At 43.8% G+C, this 24,168-nt stretch overlaps 1 protein-coding gene across 1 annotated transcript; it reads left to right on the plus strand.

The window, feature by feature from the left end:
- The first annotated feature begins 281 nt into the window (after positions 1–281).
- Positions 282–23,367, plus strand: mfsd2b (MFSD2 lysolipid transporter B, sphingolipid). Its single transcript, XM_076271802.1, has 14 exons — positions 282–357; positions 942–1,207; positions 7,849–7,974; positions 8,215–8,339; positions 12,147–12,270; positions 14,109–14,187; positions 14,494–14,675; positions 17,098–17,188; positions 17,703–17,824; positions 18,483–18,566; positions 20,669–20,752; positions 21,345–21,454; positions 22,071–22,214; positions 22,492–23,367. The coding sequence occupies exons 2-14, from the start codon at positions 968–970 to the stop codon at positions 22,682–22,684; spliced, it is 1,704 nt and encodes a 567-aa protein (XP_076127917.1). The 5' UTR covers positions 282–357; positions 942–967; the 3' UTR covers positions 22,685–23,367.
- The last annotated feature ends 801 nt before the right edge of the window (positions 23,368–24,168 follow it).

Here is a 24,168-nt window from a genome sequence, read left to right on the forward strand (position 1 = left end):
ACGCGCACTGAATTTACTCTTGAGGGGTTGTCTAAATAAAAAAGACTTTGGTCATTTCAATGTTTTCTTAGACAAGTCTGTAAAAAACCCTGAAAAATCGCAGGAGTAGGTAGGCTACATCCTTTCGTGTGTGCAGTGTGAGCTGTGTAGTCAGGTAAATGTTCCCATGTCCCTTTTGTGGGTTCCGCCGATGTTCCTCTAGGAGGAGCACTTCCCCATTTTCTGTGTAAATAAAAAAATCAATTGGATGTGCACCGTCAGCCTCCGCAGTCTCCTTTTGCTCTTCTGGAATGAGCCCGCAGCGCGCCGACTGACAAACTCCCAGTTCGCTGGCACTGAGCCTCTCCCATCACCCAGGTTAGTGCCCCGTGTGCGCCACATTACGCACGGCGTTTTTCAGCTTATCACGCGAAATTTACAATAAATAAAAGTAAATATATCATAGTGTACAATATTTTGCTTGCAAATGTCTATGCGTATTTTAGGAAAAATATGCACTCTGCGTTAAACAGATAAGCATCACTATAAACACGAAATGTCTCAATATTGTTGGTGTTTTTGCCATTATTGCAGATGTCTGGTAGATCTTTTGACATTGTGCTCTTTTGACCTTGTGCATGACATTTCAATGAGATTTACCCTTAACTCAAAGCGATGCATCCTTCTAGTGTTTGCGAGTGTGGTAAGCTGCAAACTAAAAGCATCACTGTAATAGCCTCTGCGATCTGCTAGAGGAGGAGGGAGAGGGTTTGTGGCAGATGTTTGAGAGTGACAGAAGTGTGTTTGTGTTTGTGTGTGTCTGTGTATCTCTCTCTCTTTCTCTTTCTCTCTTTCCCTCTCTGTCTCTCTCTCTCCGCCTCTTTCTCTCTGTCTGTGTGTGAGCATGTGTTTATCTGTGTGTATGTGTGTGTGACTCTGCCCTCCCCTTTCCCTGGCTCCAGGCCAGAGCCCTGAGGGCAGCATGTGAATGGAGGTGGAGAAGTCTGCTTCTGTCGTTGCTGGTGCTGGTCCTGCTACTGCTGCTGCTGCTGCCGCTGCCGCTGCCGTAGCTGAGAAAGAGGGCAGAGTCACCACCGCCGCCGTCCGCCTGCCTCCCGTCACTCTCAGAGCCATGGCCAAGGGAGAGAGAGCAGCCGCAGAGGGCTCACCGGCCGACAAGCTCGTCGTGAAGCACCCCAAGCCCATCTTTGCCAAAGTCACACACCAGGTAAGTGTCCAGCCGCCCGGTCCAGTCAGTGTGCCCGAGTGAGTGATAGATGGTTTTTTTTTGGTGTGTAACGGTGAAGATTTTGTCACTGTTGGAGATGGCATTGGTGAATAGATGTTGTTGGAAGGCGCACTTTTGGATAGATTTCTGTTAGTCGTAAATGTGAATATGATCGTTGGGTTGGATCAAATCATCTTCATGATGATTTATTTGAAAACTGAACATAAACTTTAGAGGAGTATTTTTGTGAGACAAAGACAGCTTTTGGAAAATAAACCCAACAAGAATCCTGTCTAAGATAAAGATGACAAAGCTCAACCACAGGTATGCTGCAGTATATGTGTGAGATGAGAGCCTGTCTGCTTGTGGCACGGCAGATGGAAGTTTGCCTATGAAAATATGTGGAACGGTATGTTTTAATGAATAAATGGAATGCCTTTTTACTGATGCCTCTCCACTGGGACTCCCCAGGGGCTTTCGATACTGAACAATGACATTCACTGAGGTGTATCGGTAATAAGAATAAACAAGATTAACCTGAACAGGGCAAGGGTGGAGTGTGTGTGATTAAAAAGATGTGCTGGATTTGCCTTCCTGGAATATAATACTGTGTGACTGTAGGTGACTTAAATGTTGTGAGAGATTGAACCTCATAGGTTAAGTCTATTTTGAGTCAGGGGTTGTCATCGGTAGAATTGAGACGGTGGGTCGAAACTCAATTAACCCTTGTGACATTTGTGAGATTTGGGATTTGAAAGAAGATGTCAGTGACATTCAGAAGATTAGCTCTTGCTGATTGAATTCACATGTGTCATCATCAATAGTCTGACCCCAGACAGATGATTTCAGTGGGAATGGTCAGGAATGGGTAATGTGAATGATTTGTTAAAGGTTCAGCTGTGGTTGTCTGATGTGTCAGATTATAATGAAGATGGGAGAATCACAGTCTGCATCCCACCTGCCACTCCGCCTCATGGCATTAATCATTATGAAGAGATCAAAGAGTCTTTGTCTGCTCGCATGTGTGTGTGTGTTTTGTATTTTGTGTGTTAGTGTGTGTGTTTAGCTGCAGATAAAACTCCTGAACTGATGAAATACACACACACACACACACACACACACACACACACACACACACACACAAAGAGAAATAAAAAAACGTGAGCAGACACGTGATTGCAACAGTGATGAGATACATATTTGTCTTTCTGAATACATCTCATCAAAAAATCTCATCCCTGCACTGGGACTGTCAGCCATAAGTCCCATCAGGGCGCCTTGAGAAAACAAGAGGAGCTCAGCCTTTAGAGGAATACATTGCCAGTGTGTGTGTGTGTGTGTGTGTGTGTGTGTGTGTGTATGTATGTGTGTATGTCAATTATGCATGGAGAGAGCATTAATGGCCCAGCTGTCATTGTGTGTCCTCTCCTGATCCCCTGAACCCCTTGGTTCTCATGAGGGTAGAGGTGTTTCAGATGAGTATCACCACCACGGTAATGTCTACTGGTGACATAGTGCTTTTTTCAGTGATAATAAACCAGATGTTTGGTAGCAAAGATTCTAGAGCGCTATGCTCCGCTCTAGAATCTTTGCTTGGTAGAATCTTTGCTTTGTAGAATGGGATGAGAGGCAATGGACGTGCTTGCTGTAGATGACATAAGCTGTTGCTAAGGGTGCCAGCCTCCATGGGGGGTGCGGTGGGTTTGCACAAATCGGAAAAATGAGGACACCCCAAACCACTGAAATACCATTGCTTAATGAAGAGAGTGTATGTGTTTGCTTATAGGACACTCACAACACAATATATACTGTATATATTAGTAGAATCAAAGTGGGTGCTTTAATGGAAATGAAATAGTTGATGTTATAAATAGTTGTAAAATGCTATGGTAGTGGTGATGTAATGTAACTGATGGTATTTGTTTGTAATGTTAATGAGATGGTGCACATTTCAGTGATGAAGCAGTGGATGTTAGTGGTAATTAAATAGTGGTTTATGTAATGTTTAGAGTAATATATGATGAATAACAATAAAGTGGTAGATTTTGCAGTAAAGGTTATGTAATGGATATTTGTAATGTTTCCAATACTAATGAGGTGGCAGACATTTCAATAGTACTGAGGTAGTGAATGTTTTGGTAGTGGGCCTAATTGAGGATTTGACGTAATAGAGTGGTAGAGGCTTCAGTACTTCAGATAATGCAATGGATATTTCTAATGTTTCTAACATTAATGAAATGGTGGATATATTTAAATAGTGGATGATTTAGTCTGTGTAGTAATTAAATAGCTGATATCATATTATGATAAGCTGGTAGATGCTGCAGCAGTGATGACATAAAGGATATTTGTAATATTCCTAATGGTGTTTATTCCTAATAGTATTTACCAATAAGACAGGGTGGAGGTCCCAATGAGTGAGTTTAGGGGCACATGTCAGCCAGTGTTAGGGAGGCTGACCAGGAGGCTGACCAGGAGGGATGAGTTGATGGCTGTTTCTGGGGCATGGTGGTGATGGTGATGGACGTATTAGTTATAACAAGGAAGCGTGTGTCTATTTCAGGGTTGTTTTCTCTCCGAGTGTGAAAGCTAAACGGCTTTTGAGAGATTTCTGTCCAGTCGGCCCCCTGTGTGAGCTGCTGTGGTTTTCCAGTCGCTGCTCTGGTATGATGCCTGGTGAGCCGCGCTGGTGCGTGTTGGCACGACCACGTTGGCACGGATTTTAATCTCTTAAGACTCCATTAGACCTCTGTTTCATAATCTGTTTCAGTGTATGTCGGACTAAGTGGAAACATCTGTTAATGCAAGTGCTGCTTTCTTTTATTTCTGCACCTATTCACAACACATACAGTTTAAGCCTTGTCATTAATAGCGTAAAATGTTCATTGTTATTCAAATGTTCAATTTATGATCTTGACTGGGGTGCTTTTCAGTGGAAACATTATAGCATGAATGCATTTACATAACAGTGCTGGATGAAGTCATTCTGTCACATCAAATCAAAAAACAGCAAGGACAAATCCCGCTTATGATAAACCCTTAAACTGCTTATCATTTTTATCTAACCAGATTTATCCCCCAGCCTGTGTGTGCACATAGCAATCTGTTGAGAGAGACCATGGCAAAGAAAAAGTTATAGCACTCAGCAGAGTTCAATTCAAAGTATCACTGCAAAGATGCTGATGTGGACCTCAATGTATTCACATGCTTGCTGTTTTGGATTTCATCGGAATTCCCACATTTACAGAGTCAGGATGCTTGTTTTGTGTCCATTTCAAATGGAATGGAACTTGTATACCATCTCATAAACCACCATCATGCTGGGAGGCCAGCTTGTCCCCACTGGTCACCATGTAGCAAAGGGGACTCAATGATGGCTGCCCAGACACCAGAGGATATCCTGTTTATGTCTCCTGTGATAAGAGTCTGGTAAACACTTATCTGGTGCGAAAGGAAGTGCACTCCTTGTTCTTGAATTGCACTGATACAGGCATGCCTGTGTAATCTGCCAAGTACTGCAGAAGTGCTATGGGACAGTTCAGAGAGACTTGGCTCTATTTAGCATCTCTTACATCACTCTGGGGCAGACAATTGCAATACCTTAGTATCAGCCTGTACCATTTCAAAACAATGCTGATGTCATTGTGACAGGTTTCCATGGCATCTCAGGTTTCCATGGCAAAGGTAGTAGAAAACACAAATAACCGTATAAGCTTGTAGAGACCTGCACAGTGTGGTGTCACTCTAGAATATGGTTATTACTTGCCAGGCAATAGGAAGAGTCCAACATTGTAATGTCACCAAAATCAGAGTAATGTTAGAATATCCAAACACCTCATATCATCATCAGAGGCATTTGTTTTCAGTGAACCATCTTTAGACAATAATGCCAAACAACAAATGAAATGGTCTTTCACTGATGTTTCTCATCTCTCAAATCTTAGTTTGTACATGCTGTATCTACAGCAAACAAAGAATTCCCAGTGAGTGCACCTGTGTGAGTGAAGCATGGAGGCAAAAACAACAGAATCATTCCAACAGTCCAGAGACTCAGGCAAGGCGGCCATGGAGCTTGGACAGCCCTTTCAGCTTCCCAATGAAAGCAGTGTCCTGTTTATCCTCGGCCAGAGAATCGTTTTAGCACTCAAGAGTGGTGAGGAATAACAACCTGACTTGGGGTGTGCAACACACTCTCTCTCTCTCTCTCTCTCTCTCTCTCTCTCTCTCTCTCTCTCTTTCTCTTCCTTTTGTTCACCATCTTTTCTCATTTGCTCTCTTTTGCCATATTTTACTCTCTTGCCCTCTCTCCCTTTTTCTCTCTCTTTTTTTGTCTCTTTCTCTCTGTCTTTCTCTGTCTGACTCCGTTTCTTGGTCTTTGAACTGGCAGCGAAAAAGGCAATCCCCACATTTGAAATGATTACATGGAAAACCTCCTGGTAATTGTGTGAAATGTGAAAGCCATTCATTTTTTTTTACAGCTGGATAAGGAGGGAAAGAAAAAAGAAAAAAGAAAGGAGGAAATGAAAAAAGAAAAAAGAAAGTCAACCAGTTAATTACAGTTTCTTTTGAAGAATGGGATGGAGCAGTACACTCTGGCCTTAGTGGTGGTTAGCTGTGGAGTTCTGAGGGCCGTGATTGACAAGCCCTGAGGGTGGGTGAGGGAATGGAGGTCTTCGGAGAGGAAGAGGAGGGAAGAGGATGGGGAAAGAGAAAGGCTAGAACCTCTCAATGCTATGCAAATGAAGGAGAGCATGTGCTTATTTATTGGGAGATGAGGGGAGGTTTAGCATGCCTGTGTGTGCGTGTGTGTGCGTGTGTGTGCGTGTGTGTGTGTGTGTGTGTGTGTGTGTGTGTGTGTTTGTGTGTGTTTGTGTGTGTTAGTTAGTTAGTTTATTTGTCCTTACATAGGAAATTTGTTTTCACCTACCATACAAGCCTCACAGACATGAAATACATAGATACACACAGTTACGGTTCTTCACCCACCACCCTGTTACCACATACCCCACCCACATAGATGTGGTATGTGTGCATGTGTTCTGTGTGTGTGTGTGTGTGTGTGTGTGTGTGTGTGTGTGTGTGTGTGTGTGTGTGTGTGTGTGTGTGTGTGTGTGTGTGCATTTCGTGTGTTTGTGTGCCTGTATGCCTGTGTGTGTGGTGTGTGTGTGTGTGTTGTTATAGTGCACGTCTGTCTCTATCTGTCTGAGGAGAGGCGTTCGTGGCCTCTCATAAGTAGAGGGGACTCCTTAGGGGTGGTTACGGTGTCCTTTAATGTGTAGTGACTACCCCCACCCCTCATAGAAACACTTTCTCTTGTCCTCTTCTGTTTACACATATGCACACTTGCACACACACGCACACTCTCTCTTTCTCTCACACAAACACACACACATATACAAAAACACATCCAAATGTACTTTCTTCCCAGATGTATAGGTTTGACACCTCTTTAATGTATGACGTGTTTATATTATTGAAAACATCCCCCAGCACATGCACTTTATTTCTAAAAGCATGTAAGATGGCACATAGGGCATAGCTGACTTGAGCTGAGAATGGGAATCCTAGAAAGCCCCAACTCTCTCTCTCTCTCTCTCTCTCCAGCCAGGATTATTCCTGTGGTGGGTGAGGCCAAGATTTGGGTGTGTGTGGGTGTATATTTGGCGAGTGTCTCTCTCTCTGTGGGTGTGTGTGTGTGTGTGTGTGTGTCTCTGTGTGTGTGTGTGCGTGCGTGTGTGTGTGTGTAGCAGTGTCTCCTTGATAACCATAGCCTAAACCCAGTGCAGCCAGAGGCTTCTCTCCCCCCCCCATCTCTCTGATCCTCTGGTCTATCTTACACATTAACAACCCCACTGCCCACCCCACCTGGTGACCAGCCCATTTCAGTCTGGCCGTGGGGCAGGGGAAGGGGGTCTGATGATAAGCCATTGCCATCGATGTGGTCACTCATTTGGAGGGGCGGGGGTTCGTCTTAAGTGGGCGGGGAGTGGGATTGTTGGTGGGTTAACGGCAAGTTTCACAAAGCACAAAGACAGATGATATTCATATCATCTTAAGAACACCCACGGGCTATCATTAACATGCCTGGGGAGTTCTCGAAGGATGCCTGTGAAGTAGCGGCCTTTGATGTAACCCTGGTGATTTATTGTCGCCGAGTTAACGGAGCCGGCGGGAGCTGTGGCGTCTCGGCAAACGGTTCGCCAAACCCCTCGTCTTCATCTTTGAGTCGTTTGTGGTTTTGAGCGACTGTGCAGAGGTCTCCCTCAAGCTTGATCTTAAAGGCCAAAGTGAAACCTTATCTTCTTCAGTCGTCTTCGTAGCACGTCCTCCCATGATCAAAAGCGTACAAGGAATCTCAATTATTTCTTCTTTTTTTCCCAGATCTGTAATTATATTTTCAGTGGCTAATTAACACCAAAGTCTTATCATTTTGTAACCTTTCAAAACTGCAACCCCCATCCAACATCTTTGACAGCTTTAACAAACCCTCTTCCTGCTTTTGAGAGTATTCATGGAGGTCTTTAATATGAATCTATAAGATGTACCGGTAAATATATAGTCTGATAAATGTGTATATTGAATGCCAGCCTACTGGCCTGTAGTCACACTAACAAATGGCATTATTGGTTCTGTGTTCTTAGACCATAGTGGAACAGAAGCTGTCAGTGAGCAGTAAGTTATGTTTCGCCATCGGAGGAGCACCCAATCAGGTTGCAGGAAGTGCCACTGCTTTCTTCCTGCAGATCTTCCTGCTTGATGTTGCCCAGGTAACTCAGAATTCCCCAGAATTCCTTCACCACTTCACCAGTTCTGTGCACATCATCCACTTATCCTCAGGCATTTATTTACGAACCTAATTACCAGTTGAGGTTTTTAGAATTGATCGGATAGAAATGTATTCTTGTATGAATTGTCAGTTGAATCTTCCTGGGGGGGGGGGGGGGTCTGTTATCTGTGCAATGATGGTTTACTCTTGGGGTTGCTGACTAACCATCTGTTCCTTGCAGATAAACCCTTTCCAGGCCTCCATGGTCCTCTTCATTGGTAAGGCCTGGGGTGCCATCACCGATCCCGTCGTTGGCTTCTTCATCACCAAAAGCAAATGGACGAAAATTGGACGGTTGATGCCATGGTTAGTAGAGTCCCACCTTAAGACCTTTAGATCTCAATACTGGATGCAATTTACAATACCATACAGAATATTTAGTAAAAACACATAAATACCACTTGGAGGATGAATCAATGCTTACACATATTTTAAAACAGTATATGCAAAGATGAACAAATAATGTATTTGGTAAATTGCATATACAAAACCCACTCAGAAGAAGAACCAAAACTTCACACAAAGACACAATCGCATTCTTAAAGTTTCTTCTGCTTTTTTAACATTTCTTTCGCTTTCACAATCACTTTCTTCAGTCCATCTGACAACTGAACCACTCCAAGTTGCAGCAAACATAACTCATGTGATCATATGTCATCTCATCCAGAATGTAAATATACAATGCACAGTTACTTTCATAAAACTGCATACAACCCACCCAAAAGGTTTAGCATGCAATGACCATAGAATGACCATAGAATTATGTTTCAGCACTAGCATTGTAACACAAAAGAATACTTCATATGTTCTGGAATAGAGTCTGGCCCCGCAAGAATTTACATTCTGATAGGGTATTACATCATCACACTCACAGAGAGAGAGAGAGAGGAAGTTGTTAAGCGGTTTATGTCCTGGGCATCTCGTTTGATCATCTGGGTCTTGTCCCTGTGGGAATGCAGGGTGCTGCCCTGGGTTTGTTGTCACAGAGTCCCACTGCACCATCTCAGGAAGGTGCAGATAACACAGCAGACTAATCTATTTCATGGAGGGCAGCTCTCAATCCCCTCTATTAGGGGAGAAGTCCCAACTGTGTAATTTATACTATTTATTTATGGCAAACAAAGTAGCATTCTAGGTTTTTACAATGTTAGGTTTAAAACATTTCAAATGACAGGCTGATATTTTTAGTAGACTGTGTGTAATTATGTGTGTAAATTGTATAGCAGTATAAATCTTAAGTCTAAACAGTTTTCACATATAAAAAGTTAATTAGAAGCTACGTTTAATGACTTTTAATGAATTAAGTTAAATTTACTCTGTTTAAAAAAAAAACAAAAAACAGTGAGTTTAAATGCTCAGCCGGACTGGTTTGGTGTTTTCCATTTGTCAGAGTCAATGCTACCTTTTTCAATTGTCTCGTCAATGGATTTTACATGACAAAAGCAGAAGGTAGCATTATGCATAGACTTGTTTTTTTTATTAGTGATTTGCTGACAGGGTAGAACTCCAAATAAATAGGTTCAATTCTAGAACCTCTTGATGGAAGGTTGGTGTTGGATGGGTGGGTGGGTAGAATGGGTCGGAGGGAGGGGGGGTGATGTGTGTTTGTGTTTGTGTGTGTGTGTGTGTGTGTGTGTGTGTGTGTGTGTGTGTGTGTGTGTGTGTGGTTGGGGGAGTCAGTGAGGTGGGGGCTTTGGTCTCTTTTTATAGGCAATTGCATCACATCCTGTTAGCCATCTTACAGAACATTCGAACCAGTCCATTCAAACAGCCCCCGCACCACACCACCATCTCTGACACTCACTCTTTCTCTCTCTCTATCTCTCTCTCTGACACTCACTCACTCTATATCTCTCACTCACTTTCTCTCTCTCTCTCTCTCTGTCGGTCACCCTCTCCACATCAGTACCTTTTGTATGGATGAACAATCAGGGGGACCTGGACAGTGCCAGAATTGGCCGCTACCTCTCCCTTTCTCTCGTTTCCTTTCTCTTTCCCTTTCTGCCTTTGTCCTTTGCTTCCCTCTGTTGTTTATCTAACCCTCCCTCCCCCCCCCAAAAAAAATCACACTCACACACGCACACACACACACACACACGCACGCACGCACGCACGCACGCACGCACACACACACACACGTACGCACGCACGCACGCACGCACGCACACACACACACACACACGTACGCACGCACGCACGCACACACACACACACACACACACACACACACACGCACGCACGCACACACACACACACACATGACCCTAAGGGAAATGAATGACAGCAGTGGGGCTCAGCCTGGGCGGCTGCAGGACCTTTCAAGCTGGATGAGGTCAGATGGTAAAGAGTGACCTTCTGAGCAGATCTCTTCAGCCTTTTCTTTCATTAGACAGGTGATCTGGGCAGGAGACAAATGAATTTAGACTCTGACCAAATGTCACCATCTCTTCATGCCTTTGAAAGAGGACTGCTGATTCCCCACATGACTTGTTTTTTTCAGTCCTGCGTCGGTGTTTGATGAACAGCAGTAGTGTTGCTTTATGGGAAAATATCACTGAATGGCAACAGGGCTATAATAGCTGATGATGCCTTTTAGGTTGGAAAAACACAAACAAAAATAAAGTGTGTGAAGTGAATGACGTACACCGTGAACCACCATGCCTTATAGAGGTTCATTTCTGGGAAATTTCTCTGATTCATGCATGAGGCGAGCCTTCCGCAACAGCCTTTCTGGAATTCAGTGGTACAGTGTGTGTGTGTGTGTCTGTGTAGGTGTGAGTGTGTGTATTTGTGTATGTGAGTGTGTGTGTGCATGTGTGCATGCATGTGTTTGTGAGTGAGTGAGCGAGTGAGTGAGTGAGTGAGTGAGTAAATGTGTGTGTGCATGTGTGCGCGCACGTTTGTGTGTGTGTGTGTGCGTGTGGCAACATGCCTAAAGTCACTGGCCGACAAGCTTTGGAGTGGTGATAAATTAGTCATTGTGGATTGTCTCCTCCTCACATAGTCAGCCTCACCAGTGGCCTTCCCACCATCACCATGACAAACCTCCTCCACTACACATCAGCCATGCTGATGCCTCACTCCTCCATAAGGCAGGGACATATACATGCACACACACACACACACACACACACACGCACACACACACACTCACACACACAAAGCTGCACACACACACACACACACACAAACACAAACACACACACTGTTGTATCAGCAGCATTGGGCTGCATTATATACACTTCCAGTTGTAGCTGCATTATATACACTTCCAGACTCTCTCTCACACACACACACACACACACACACACACACACTTCCAGTTGTAGCTGCATTATATACACTTCCAGACTCTCTCTCTCTCACACACACACACACACACACACACACACACACACACACACACACACACACACACACACACACACACTGTTGTATCAGCAGCATTTGGCTGCATTATACATGGGAGCAGCATCCTCTCCCACATCCTTAAGATGCAAAAAGCAGCAGAAATCCACCCAATGGAGGCATGCACCGCATCCCTGTGTGTCTGAAGGCCAATGGTGTTTAGAGCGATCCTGTGGTCTGGGGGATTACGCCGTCATGGTTCGCTGTCATGTCCACAGAAACCCCAGGATAGATGCTCTTCACATACACTGCACACGTCTCTGGCATTCAAAAAGGCCAAATTTGCTGTCTCTTTTCATGTCAGATGCATAGATATGCACTTTAAGCCATTTGACTCTGTTTGGGAATGCTACCATGGAGAAAAATATTTGGGAGAATTGACCAGTCACTTCGGTTCAATTCATGTTGTTTATTTGGCCTATTTTGCCCATTATGACAATTTAACCAAAGAGCTTAAACACAGAAGCCGGCACAACAAGAAAAAATATATGATGATGAGAAACAAAATAAATCAAAACATGTAAACACACATACGGTCATGTAAATAAATTAAGAAGGAAAAAAGGGAAGCAGAAACAGAAAAATAACAATAACAACAAATGACAACAAAACAACATAATCACATCTTACTTTAAATGTGATGCAGATGTGAGAAGGTGGAACATGTCTGTGGGCTGTAACATGGTGTTCCCTCTCCTGTTTTAGGATGGTGGGGTGCACTCCCTTTGTGGTGGTGGCCTACTTTTATCTCTGGTTCGTCCCGCCCTTCGCAAACGGCAAGTTCATGTGGTATCTGGGCTTCTATTGCCTATACCAGACCCTCATCACGGTAAGATGACCCTCTGTCAGGGGTTAATGACCACCTTTTCTCTCTCTGTTGTATTACCAGATGTTTTCCTCCCCCTTTCGATTTCCGCACTTCACAGCTTATATTTCAGAGGTTTTGAAGTAATGCATCTAGTTCAGCCTTTAAGTCAATCAGATAGCAATTTATTATCTATTATTGAGGCTGGGTTCACTGCAATATCACCTTCTGTTACAGCAAAGCTTTTTCTAACTGGTAAAATAACAGAGTTTCTCTTTGTTTTCTCTGAGATAGAGGACTTTATCTGTCCCGTCTGATTCCCCTGGAGATCTGAGCAAGTCTGCTCTGGATCCCCTTCTAACCTGGCTATCCTTGCCACTTGTCTGCTGTGTTTCCTGACTCTTCCTCAATTCTCTCAAACAACCAATAAAAACAAGTTACCAACAGCCCCTCAGGAGCAGCACTTTGCTCTTAGTAGATAAAGGCTCCTTTAGTAAGGGATCCCATCGAGCCTACATGCAGCAGCCACAGTCAGATCCCCAGGGGGATAGGATAGGACAGTTTTTTGGGCTACAGCAAACTCTACAGTGTACATAAAGTTACGTCAGCGAATCAAAATACCTTAAATATGGTCCTCTTTTGATGCGGTTGGGGCTGAGATTTATCTTTGTTTTTGCGCCGTCACTTAGGTCTGGCTGGAGTTTCTCCCTGACTACCAGAGCTCTCACCACCCTTCTCGCATGTGAGAGGCAGAAAAGAGCCCCAATGCAGGCCACAATGTGCTTCACTGTAATGATAAGTCACTGCAACTGCTTGATAAGTATATGGTGCGCCTCGCCAGCAGATTGGCTAAATGCTAGTTGCCTGTTTTAGCCCAAGCCATTGTCTTTTAACAGCGAGGGTTGGGAAACAAACAGCCGTCAGCCCATTTTAATGCTGTAGACTTCAGTCAATAAAAACACAAGAGGAGGGAATAAACGGCGGGATAACGATGCCCACTCGTCACGTCTCAGGAAAGACTGTTTCCTTTGACGTATAGCAACATCACCCACTCGCGAAACTCATGAACACACCAACAGAAATAGCGTCCCGACGAGGCCCTTGCAAATGACATGCCTTCGCATTATGGCACAAAGGAAAGACTGGGCACGGCTTTCCCCGCGGCCATTTATTTTTGTAGTTCTCTGGCATGACGGGCCGGCCGCAAAGCTGAGTCGGCCGTTGTATAAATAACAAAGTGGCGAAAGAAGGAGATCGACGTGCTAGCGCGCAGGGCAAGGTGGCGCTCGGAGGCCAAATGAGGCGATTGCTCATTGGCCGGAACAGAACCCGAGGTGATTAATATTGATGACGCTTCAGAAGTGGTACAAAAATAAAATGTTTATGAAGAAGGAGAGAGAAGGGGGAAAAAATGTAGGCCTACATGCTGGGCAGGCATATGAGAGAACAACGCCCATAAGTTGTAAACCATGTCTGCTTATTTATTGCCACGTTTATTTGGTCTTCTTGGTTCCCTTTTTTTCCTGCCCCAACTGCCTCTGCTTTTTCCACTAACATCTTACAGCCTTTTAAATCTATAGCTTGAAAGATATGATCCCAGGTCCCACATGGCTCAACGCTGTTGGTGCTAAGATCGTCAACAAATTACTGTCAACCCATAAAGTTGATATGGTTAACTTAGTAATCAAACCAAAGTAATTATCTATGGTCCATCTTAGTCTAAAGACCATCTCGTCATTTACTTATTTCCCTATTCACCATTATGTTTCAGTGTTATTGTTTTTAGACTTTTTAGACATTAATACAGTTATGTTCTAATGCAGTAGAGGTGATTTTCTACTTTCTCCTGTTCTCGCACACAGTGCTTCCACGTGCCTTACTCAGCCCTCACCATGTTCCTCAGTACGGACCAGAGGGAGAGGGACTCTGCCACGGCCTACCGTACGTCTTCCACCCACACAGCATCGTTAATACCACACACACATGAGATGCAGATTTACTGCGTCAGAGCAATGAGTGGGTTTGGTGTCATTTGCACAAAGCGTAAACAGTCGAGAACAGTCGACTACTTTTTGTTTACTGAAATTAATTGTTGCTGATTTATTGTTTTGTTTTAGATCATTGTAATGGACACAACCTAAAACAGAATATAGTATCTTTATTAGTAATTCCACTGCACTGGATGTTGTAAGTGCACTCGTTATCAGTAGATATGACTGATAATTTTATGTTTGTGTTTGACTCCAGGTATGACGGCAGAGGTTCTGGGCACGCTCGTTGGTGCTGCCATCCAGGGTCAGATCGTGGCGAGTGCCCACACAATGAAGCACTGCCTACATCACAACCTGTCCACCAGTCACCTGGGCAACAGTAGCGGCTCCGAGGTCGTCAAGAGTCTGGCGCTATCGCAGGACTTCCTATCTCATGCGGTACGTGTCACTGTCACTACCACTTGCTGGGAATGTACACCACAAGCCAGACACGAGCAAGAGTGAGAAGTAAACTAATCAATTTACACTGCCTCCATCTCAAAGGGGACACAACAATGTGTTTATCCATGTGTTTTTTTCTAGGTGTCCGCTTCACATACCCTCTTGAAATAGATGTCAAGCGTAAAAATACTCTTTCCTTTACTTTTAATGGCTGTAATACATGCGTAAAGTGCAAGTGGTGTAATTTAATAGACTAATTCTAATGGAATTCTATTGCTAACAATAGACGGACGTCAGACAGGCGACTGAAAAACGCTTCGAAAACGGCTCTGGGTAAATTCACAGTTACAGCAGTGCTGATACTGATCTGGTGCAGAGCCAAGCCAGATGTGGCCCACATTCAGGCTGGAAGTCAGCCATTATCTGCTCATCCTTTTACATTCAGAAACCTCTATTCTCTGGGGTATACTGAGTGACAAGGTCACTTTGAGCCTGTGAAAGGCTTTAAGTGCTCAGAGAAAATTGTTCCTCTGTTTGAGTCCCCTTAGAAAAGTGGTTCCATGGGAATCCTGTTAATGACCCTATGCTCAACCTTTTTTTTTTGCTTTCAGCTTTCAGTTTAGGTTTTCAGAATTGAAAAAAAAAAAAAAAACATTTTAGCATCAGAATACGCTGCCTTATCTTGTTGAAGGTCCAGTCTGAGATTCTAATTCAATATTTTTTTTGTGTCAAACTCCTTATTGTTCCCTAGCTGTCCGTTGTTTATGTATGGTCAAATCTTCAGTGTACACAGTGCTGGCTCTGTACATCAGAAACAAACATTGCGGCTCGGACTAAGACATACACAATTCCAGCAAATCAAGTTCAAGTATTTCAGTAGCATGAAAGAGAGGTGGTGCAATTTAAATGGCTGTTGAGCTCAATGTCAACAACTTTTCACCAGAGTTGCAGACTGTACCTTTAATGAATGCGATTAATATGATGTTATGTGAAAGTATTTTAAACATCCTTGGCTGCTTGCTGTATAGTTAATAGTTTCTCTGTCCTTTTGACACTGTGTACTGACACCTGTGTGCCTATTTTCATGGCTTGTTAGCGTTAAAAGACTGTGGGAAAGTCCACTGCTTGTTTACACACAGTCTAGCCATATAAACTAGAGGCCACACATAATTCATGTGGAAGTTCCGGTACGAGGCAGAGCAGGGAGGGTTGGATCCACATGTGCACCTTACACCAGCGTGCCCGAACACATCAGAGACTGCTGGGGTTTTGGGGGTTGATGTTTCGGCTCCCAAAAAAGGCCCCAAAAGAACTCCCTGTTCCTGTTGCATGGGAAGCTAAAAGCCTCAGCCCTGATCCCACAGTGTGTGTGTGTGTGTGTGTGTGTGTGTGTGCTTGTACGTGCGTGCAAGCAAGCAAGAGTGTGTGCGGATATTTGCGAGTTTGTCTGCTTGTGTGTGTGCATCTGTGTGTGAGTGCATTTGTTTGTACGTATGCATGTGAGTTGTGTGTGTGTGTGTGTGTGTGTGTGTGTGTGTGTGTGTGTGTGTGTGTGTGTGTGTGTGTGTGTGTGTGTGTGTGTGTGTTTGCGCGTCTGTGTGATGTGTACTGTATGTGAAAGCAGTCGAGAGGAAGTTGCAACAGATGAAACGCGGCCGTGGGAGCCGTGCCACCAGCCACAGCTATTTGGAGCCAGCGTCCACCTCCACCTCCACCCCTGACTGCCGCTGCAGGCCACGGTCACTCCGCCGCCCGCCCGCGAGCACTGCGCCCGGGCACTGCCACATTCCGCTGCGGCCCGACCGCCGGAGCTAGAGGGTGTGTGTGTGTGTGTGTGTGTGTCTGTGTGTGTGGTGGGGGGGGACTGTTTGGGTGCGCCCTGTAGGCGACGGAACCCCTGTCGGAAACGTTGGTCGGGTGAACGTTTGATCTGGATAAATAACCAGGAGTCTTTAGCTACAGGCCCGTGGAAATAACAGCAAACAAGTCTGAGGTTGTTTAGGGCAGTGCAGTTCCTGTTATGGGGACTCCAGGGGGGTGCAGGGTGTGTGTGTGTGTGTGTGTGTTTGTGTGTGTATGTGTGTGTGTGTGTGTGTGTGTGTGTGTGTGCATATTTGGTGTAATGTTAAATCAAGTGAAAGGTTCCTCTTTCTGTAGGGACAGTTCCAATTTTGGCACCCCCTCCTCCCCATCAAAAGACATGGCATCAGGATGTTTACAAGAATGCACTGTGCAGACGGGTAGTCCCAAGCCAAACAGAGCAATCTGAATACTGCTGTGTGGAGTGAGGGGAAATTAGAGGGAAAATAAGATTGAGTAATGGATCATATTCTGGTATAAATAAAGAAATGAGCTTCCTTTGGGCCCTCTCTGTCTAAATGATTGGCAGCTGAGCGTTGGTCATTTTCCTCTTTTATAGAGAGAGGTCTACATGATCGCAGCAGGGGTGATCGGTGGGATATTTCTGATCTGCACTGTGGTGATGTTCTTGGGAGTTAAAGAGAAAGACGGTGAGTCTGTGTGTGTGTGTGTGTGTGTGTGTGTGTGTGTCTATGTGTATGTGTCTGTGTGTGTGTGTGTGTGTGTGTGTGTGTGTGTGTGTGTGAGTGTGTGTGTGTGTTTAGCTTAACTGCATACTCATGTTTCAGAATAATCCCATTACACAAGAAACAGTAGCTTCCAAGGACACTCACGTCTTCTGCAAGGTCCATACACACACAAGCACACACACACACACACACACACACACACACACACACACACACACACACACACACACACACACACACACACACACACACACACACATAGCATTATTCATAACTTTGAGTATATCATTTAACTTTCCATTTACTCTACAGATTAATTCCAAATTGAATTAACATCACTCTGTATTAGGACAAGTAATCTGGTCTAAGGGGTGTCGTAGGCATATTCTCAGTCCATTGAATGTGTCCAATGGATTAATTTCCAAAGTAAATTGTTCAACCACTGAGCAGCATCCTCTCTGCACTGTTCCTGTAGATCCCTACGTACCAAAGGCGGAGAAGCAGATTTCTTTCCATCAGGGTTTTGTGCTGGTGATGCGGCATGGGCCCTACATCACGCTCACAGCAGCCTTCCTCTTCATATCGGTGGCCATCCAGGTGAGATAGAACATCTGTCAGCATATCTCTGTCCCTCTCTCTCTGTTTGTCTCTCTCTCACCCCCCCCCCATATCTCGCTTTCTCTCTCTCTCTCTCTCTCTCTGTCTGTCTGTCTGTCTGTCTGTCTGTCTGTCTGCACGTCTGTCTGTCTGTCTGTCTGTCTGTCTGCACGTCTGTCTGTCTGTCTGCACGTCTTTCGGTGTTTAATGTTTGTCATATTCTGTCTTTCTTTAAATCCTTTTGCCTGTTTGTGTTAATCTGCTCCTTTCTCTTGGTGTCTCTGTCATGTCATTCTTTCCTCATCTCTGTCATCTGTCACACCTCTCTTTCTCTCTCTCTCTCTCCTTCTCCCTCTCTGCTGAACACCAGAGTAACTGTGATATTTGATCAGTGGGAGAAACATTTCTATTTTTGAACATGCTTGAAAGTAGCTTTTCTCAAAACCCCAAACCTTTTTTCCAACCCACAAAGACATCTACATTTCAGAGCAAAACAAAAAAAAAAAAAAAAAAAAATCTCCCTGCCTCACTTTTCCAGCTGACATCTATCCTGACACCTCAAAGGGATTATTATTCCCATGAAGTTCTCACTGTGGCAGGACGACCATAACACGTGTTCATTAGTGTCTGTGTTTCTGATCATTTGTCTCATTTGCAGCTGGTGCAGAGTAATTTTGTCCTCTTCTGCACTTACGCCGTGGACCTGCGAGATCACTTCCAGAACATCGTTTTGACCATTCTGGTGAGAACTACACCCTATACAGTATACCTAGCCATACTGTATGCACAGTATACTATATATACATAGTTTTTGCTCAATAGATTTGTAACGTTTGCTAGATTTCTCAGGGATTTAAGCTTTAAGCTTCGGGGCAGCCGTGGCCTACTGGTTACTTCGGACCTATAACCGGAGGGTTGCCTGTTTGAACCCCGATCAGTAGGCACGGCTGAAGTGCCCTTGAGCAAGGCACCTAACCCCTCACTGCTCCCCGAGCGCCGCTGTTGATGCAGGAAGCTCACTGCGCCGGGATTAGTGTGTGCTTCACCTCACTGTGTGTACACTGTGTGCTGTGTGTGTTTCACTAATTCACGGATTGGGATAAATGCAGAGACCAAATTTCCCTCACGGGATCAAAAGAGTATATATACTTACTTATACTTATACTTAACTTATACTTAATTTTTGTTTTTTTATCTAAAGTTGCTTTGAACAAAAGTGTCTTAAGTACTGTAACTGTAACAATATCACCAAATGCAAATGTATCAAATCCATACATAGGTAGGCCTATAGTAGGCCACATCTCTGACTGCACAAAGTATGCTTTTTATAATTGACTGACTGGATCTGTGCTCCCTGCTATCTTAATTCAATGATCAAGATTTTATCCCCAACCTCCCACCGCGGTCTTTTGATGAGGGGCTGTTGTGTTGACCAGTCATAAACGTTAGGTCATAGACTGAGGACTCTTTTCCTCAGTGGTTCCATGTTGGTGGAATGAGTTGCCCAGTGCTCGCCGTTCCTGTGATAGTTTTGGGTCTTTTAAGAGGGGTCTAAAGGCATATCTGTTCAATATGCACTTAGTTTATTAGGCGTTTTTTACGCGTTATGGTTTGTTTATAATAGTATTTATTTATTTTCATTAGGCTATTGATTGAATTGACATGGTTTATTATTGCTGTTCTCCTTTTACATTACATTACATTACATTTGGCTGACGCTTTTTTAGCCAAAGCGACTAACAACATGGTAAACAGTTTAAGTTTTAGAGCAATTCTCAACAATTTTAGGACAATTTAAAAACATTAGAGTACAGTAAGAATAAGTGCATCAGTGAGTGCTGTTTTTAACAGTTACTTGTCAGTTTAAGACAGCTGGTGAGTGCTAGGATCAGTAAGACTTGTTGTAAGTGTTGCTATGAGAGGAGATGTTCTCTAAAGAGCTGGGTCTTCAGGAGTTTTTTGAAAATGGAGAAGGATGTCCCTGCCCTTGTAGGAACTGGCAGTGTGTTCCACCAACGAGGGACAACAGATGAGAAAAGTTTGGATTGGCTTGAGCGTACCGGTGGTAGAGCTAGACGTCGTTCGTCAGAGGAGCGCAGCGGTCTGGAGGTAGTGTAAGTCTGTATGAAGGCATTCAAGTAGGTGGGAGCAGAACCGGAGACTACTTTGTAGGCAAGCGTTAGAGCCTTGAATTTGATGCGGGCCGCCATAGGTAGCCAGTGTAGCTGGATGAGCAGCGGGGTAACTCCTTGGTGTAGTCTTACCAGCGTTTTAAAATGTTTACTATTAAATGTAACTATTGCATTGCTGTTATTTATGTCACTTTGGACAAAAGCATCTGCTAAATACCATAGGCCTAACCATAATTAAAAATATCAGTGAGTGAATGATTAATGAATGATGAAAGGTTAATGAATTTTAATACGGTTACTCAACTAGAGGTCAATATAACTGTTCAATTCATAAAGATAAAAGGGGCAGCAGTGCATATATGCACAAAAGCATTTGTACAGAATTAATCCTCAAAACACTCAAGATATAGCAGTTCATAGTGTGTACTCTATCTTAAGAAACAATTCTATACAAATGTGCCCAGCTAGCCTTCTACTTATCGTTGTGGCCTTAACAAGTGTATTGATCCGCTATTACGGGACGTTGACCTGCTGAGGCCCTGGGTTGATGGGAGAGAGTGGTGCTGGTCGACCCGTCTTATGTTACACTACAGAACACTGCTTTCAAGATGCTGAGGGATAGAACCGAACAAAACAAACAGGAACCTCACAAAATCTCTGGTATTTATTTTTTGCCGCTAAAAAAAGAGCTATCTGTCTTTGCCTTCCTCAGATCTCAGCCGTGGTGAGCATCCCATTTTGGCAGTGGTTCCTTGAGAGGTTTGGCAAGAAGACGGCAGCGTTCTGTGGTATCACGGTAAGTTCCACACCTGGTGTTGACTGTGGGAGACCCACAGGCTGGTCTCAGCCCTGCCCTGCATTAGCCTAAGGCTTATCACAGCATAAACATGCAACGTTTAATAGGACTGCATCACATATCAGTTTGGGAAAGAGACACTAGTAACATCTACAGGCAGATACAGAGTTTGCACAACTGGCATAACAATTTAGGGCCTGGTAGAAATAGTAGATTAAATTTGGAATATTTACCATATTTACCACCAGGATGTAAAAAGAATGTTACTGAATGTGATATCATATTTTGTATTATGTAACTCAATTCCAATTAGGCTCATATATTAAGTTATATTTCTATTCTTGGTTATGAGTGAGCTTGTCATCTCCAGAGCTGCAGACTCCTGTTAGGTCCCAAAGCAACGCTGCAACATTGCAGGAAAACAACATTGCTTGGGCTGTGGCGCCCTGCAGTGGACATCTCTGTTATTACACTCTCTGAATGACATTCCTCTTGGAGAGATTTGTCTTCCTTGAAGGCCCTAAATCATTGAGACAGCCATAGCCTGCAATTGCCAACCCTCTCCTAACGTGCAGTGGTCTCTTTTTCACAGTGGATCATGCCCTTCACCGTCATGCTGGTCTTCATCCCAAACCTGGTTGTGGCGTATGTGGTGGCCGTCTCGTCCGGCCTCAGCGTCGCTGCCTCGCTGCTGCTGCCATGGTAACCGCCAAACACCTGCCCAAAATACAACCCCCCCCCCCATTCCTCTTCAACACCCCCACCCACTCAAAACTTTATAGTTTAATGGCAGAAGTCAAAGGCCAAGTGAGAGGAAACTGTAATTTGCATCAAGCGTGTAGGTAGCCTCCTGCTGGTTAGCTACCGTCCATGCTGCCAGCCATGCGTGTAACGGCTGTAGTAACATTGTCATTAGCATTGCTCGTGCCAATGATGTCATGCAGATGAAGGGGAATCACTGCGCAGGGCTCTGCAGGGACCTCCGTCTCTCTGTGTTTTATCTGGCCTAACACACCGCTGTCTTTACTCCCCAACCACAACACTAATCACTCCCCTGCTTTACAAATGACAGGGGGAAAAGGATGTGGGGTATTTATTTTGGGATGGAAGGGGGGGGTTCCCCTGTTGGACTGGGGGGGCTGACTATTATATACATTAGGCAAATGACTTAGGTATGATTTGATTCATGTTATGGGCGCAACCAGTGTTTAAGAGAGCGTTCTGGACTGTGTTGACTGTTGCCATGGCTAACGTTGTGAGTGATGAGATGATGAAAGTGTGTCTTGTTTTGTGGTCTGTGCTCTTTGTGGTGGTCCAGGTCCATGCTCCCTGATGTGGTAGACGACTTTCGGCTGGCCAACCCTTTCTCCAAGGGACATGAGGCCATCTTCTACTCCTTCTATGTGTTCTTCACCAAGTTTGCTGCCGGGATATCACTGGGAGTCTCAACACTTTGTTTGGAGTGAGTCAGTCATTTTCGCCTTCTAAGCTCATACGGCTTAAAAAAATCAAATAGTACAATGAATTGTGCCCTGTGGTGATACTGAAAATTCATCCATATCAAATGATTCTATACTATCACATATTCATTACACGGTATTTTGTATAGACATGCAAAATTGATTGCCTTAATACATTGCACATCTCCGTGCATGTGTTGCCTAGTCTTTTTTTTTCACAAAGATAATTTGGACTATTTTGATTACATTTGACCAAAGGCTTTGTCACCACGATAACAGGTTTGCAGGCTATGACACAGGAGCATGTCGGCAACCCCCTCCAGTGGCGTACACACTGAAGCTTCTGATTGGTGCAGCACCTGTGGCTTTCATTGTGACAGGGCTGATGATTCTTCTCCTGTACCCAATCAGTGAGGACGTGCGACTGCGGAATAAGCTAGCCCTAGAAGACCTCAGGTTGCAGTCTGTGTAGTAAGGGGCCGCTGTAAGGCTCAGGACTGTGGACTTGTGTAATCCCCTATGTATAACCATGTAACATCATACTGCAACTTTTAAATTACTTTTAAAACTCTTGCTGTAAATGTCAGCAAAGCTTGAGAACAATCCTTGGGGGACATTGGTCAGCGAGCCAAGTTAGTGACCTTCTGTTGACCTTTGCTAGAGGTGCTTCTATTCTGAAGTTCCGTTTCTCGGAAAAGCAAGCTCTCTAAGACAGTAATAGGGCATCCATCCCAGAGGAGTATACTACGAAGCGAGGTTACTAGGTTATCCAGGTAACCTCGGGAGCTAACGCTGATCTCATAACAGAAGCAATACATACAGTTAAGCATTCTTTTGGAGATCAACAGTTACTCCTGAAGTTACCGGGGTAAACCAGTAACCTCACTTCGTAGCATATCTCTCAGGTCCCTTGGAGAGTACCTGTGTGCATTAGCTACAGAACTGAACAAAGGCCACAGGATTTTTGCATTCCAGTATTACACTGGGATGAGTTGTGTTAGTGTATATTACACTGTGGAACAGAAATACTACAAATATATCATGTTTTCATGTAAACATTTAAGTTTGTTTCTGTATTTTCACAAGAACTTGTAAGGTTGATTGTTATTATTACATAAGGATTGTATTGTGATCTTGGATTAAAGATATAACCAATAACAATGATGATTCATCCAGTTTACACCTACCCCACATTCACCCAGTGATCAGATCTGGTCAATGGCCTGAGAGGGAAAAAATCTGTTTGAAGCAGTCAAAGCTTTGAAAATCTAGGAGCATCTATCAAGGAGCATCAGGAGGAAATGCTAGTCAGGAGGAAAAGGCAGCCAACCAATCAAAAAACTGTCTCATGTGATCTCAGGAGAACACTGAGAGAGAGGGATTGTCTGGTTGTGATGGTGAGAATGGGTAACTTGTCTTTACCCAAAGCCCCACTCAGACAGGAAGAGACCAGCAATAAGAGATCATGGACTGTTAATGGAATCCAGTGATCACAGGCGAAGTAACCATTGGCGATGAATATGAGTGTAACTTTACATAGTTAAGTAATGTAGGCAATTTAAGACTTTTTAAAACCATTTCAAGAGTATTATGAATAAAACTTAAAACTGATTTCACACCCTTACTGGCAAAAAAATATAAAGGAAAATCTGTCTTCTCTGAACTTTTATACAAGCTACAAAGTTTTGATCAGTTCCACATAAATCTTGCTATAATTGTATTACATTGTAATATACTGTATCTGTACTGTTGAGAGAAAGAACTTCAATGTTAAACAACTTCAATCTATGCTTCTAAAAAATGAAATGACCACTATTGAAGTAACGTTGAATGAACATGAATTAAGACCTACCTAAGCACATTTAAGACCTAGTGGATAACCTAGCCATATCGTAGGGCATATTTTAATGTATTTGAGACTTTTCAAGGCCTAAAATTCATATTATTAAATTGTAT

The sequence above is a fragment of the Alosa pseudoharengus genome, unplaced genomic scaffold (genome assembly GCF_046254945.1).
Source record: "Alosa pseudoharengus isolate Yale_2024_CS ecotype anadromous, Long Island Sound unplaced genomic scaffold, YU_APseudo_1.1 YU_APseudo_1.1_scf_7, whole genome shotgun sequence".
In the NCBI taxonomy this organism is placed as follows: Eukaryota; Metazoa; Chordata; class Actinopteri; order Clupeiformes; family Clupeidae; genus Alosa; species Alosa pseudoharengus.

What these genes read in the sequence shown, in the direction of transcription:
- mfsd2b (XM_076271802.1), top strand. Translation starts at nt 968, where the DNA reads ATGGAGGTGGAGAAGTCTGCTTCTGTCGTTGCTGGTGCTGGTCCTGCT. An exon ending in TATACCAGACCCTCATCACG is followed by an intron (nt 12,271 to 14,108) that starts GTAAGATGACCC and finishes TCTCGCACACAG; the next exon opens with TGCTTCCACGTGCCTTACTC. An exon ending in TCATATCGGTGGCCATCCAG is followed by an intron (nt 17,825 to 18,482) that starts GTGAGATAGAAC and finishes TCTCATTTGCAG; the next exon opens with CTGGTGCAGAGTAATTTTGT.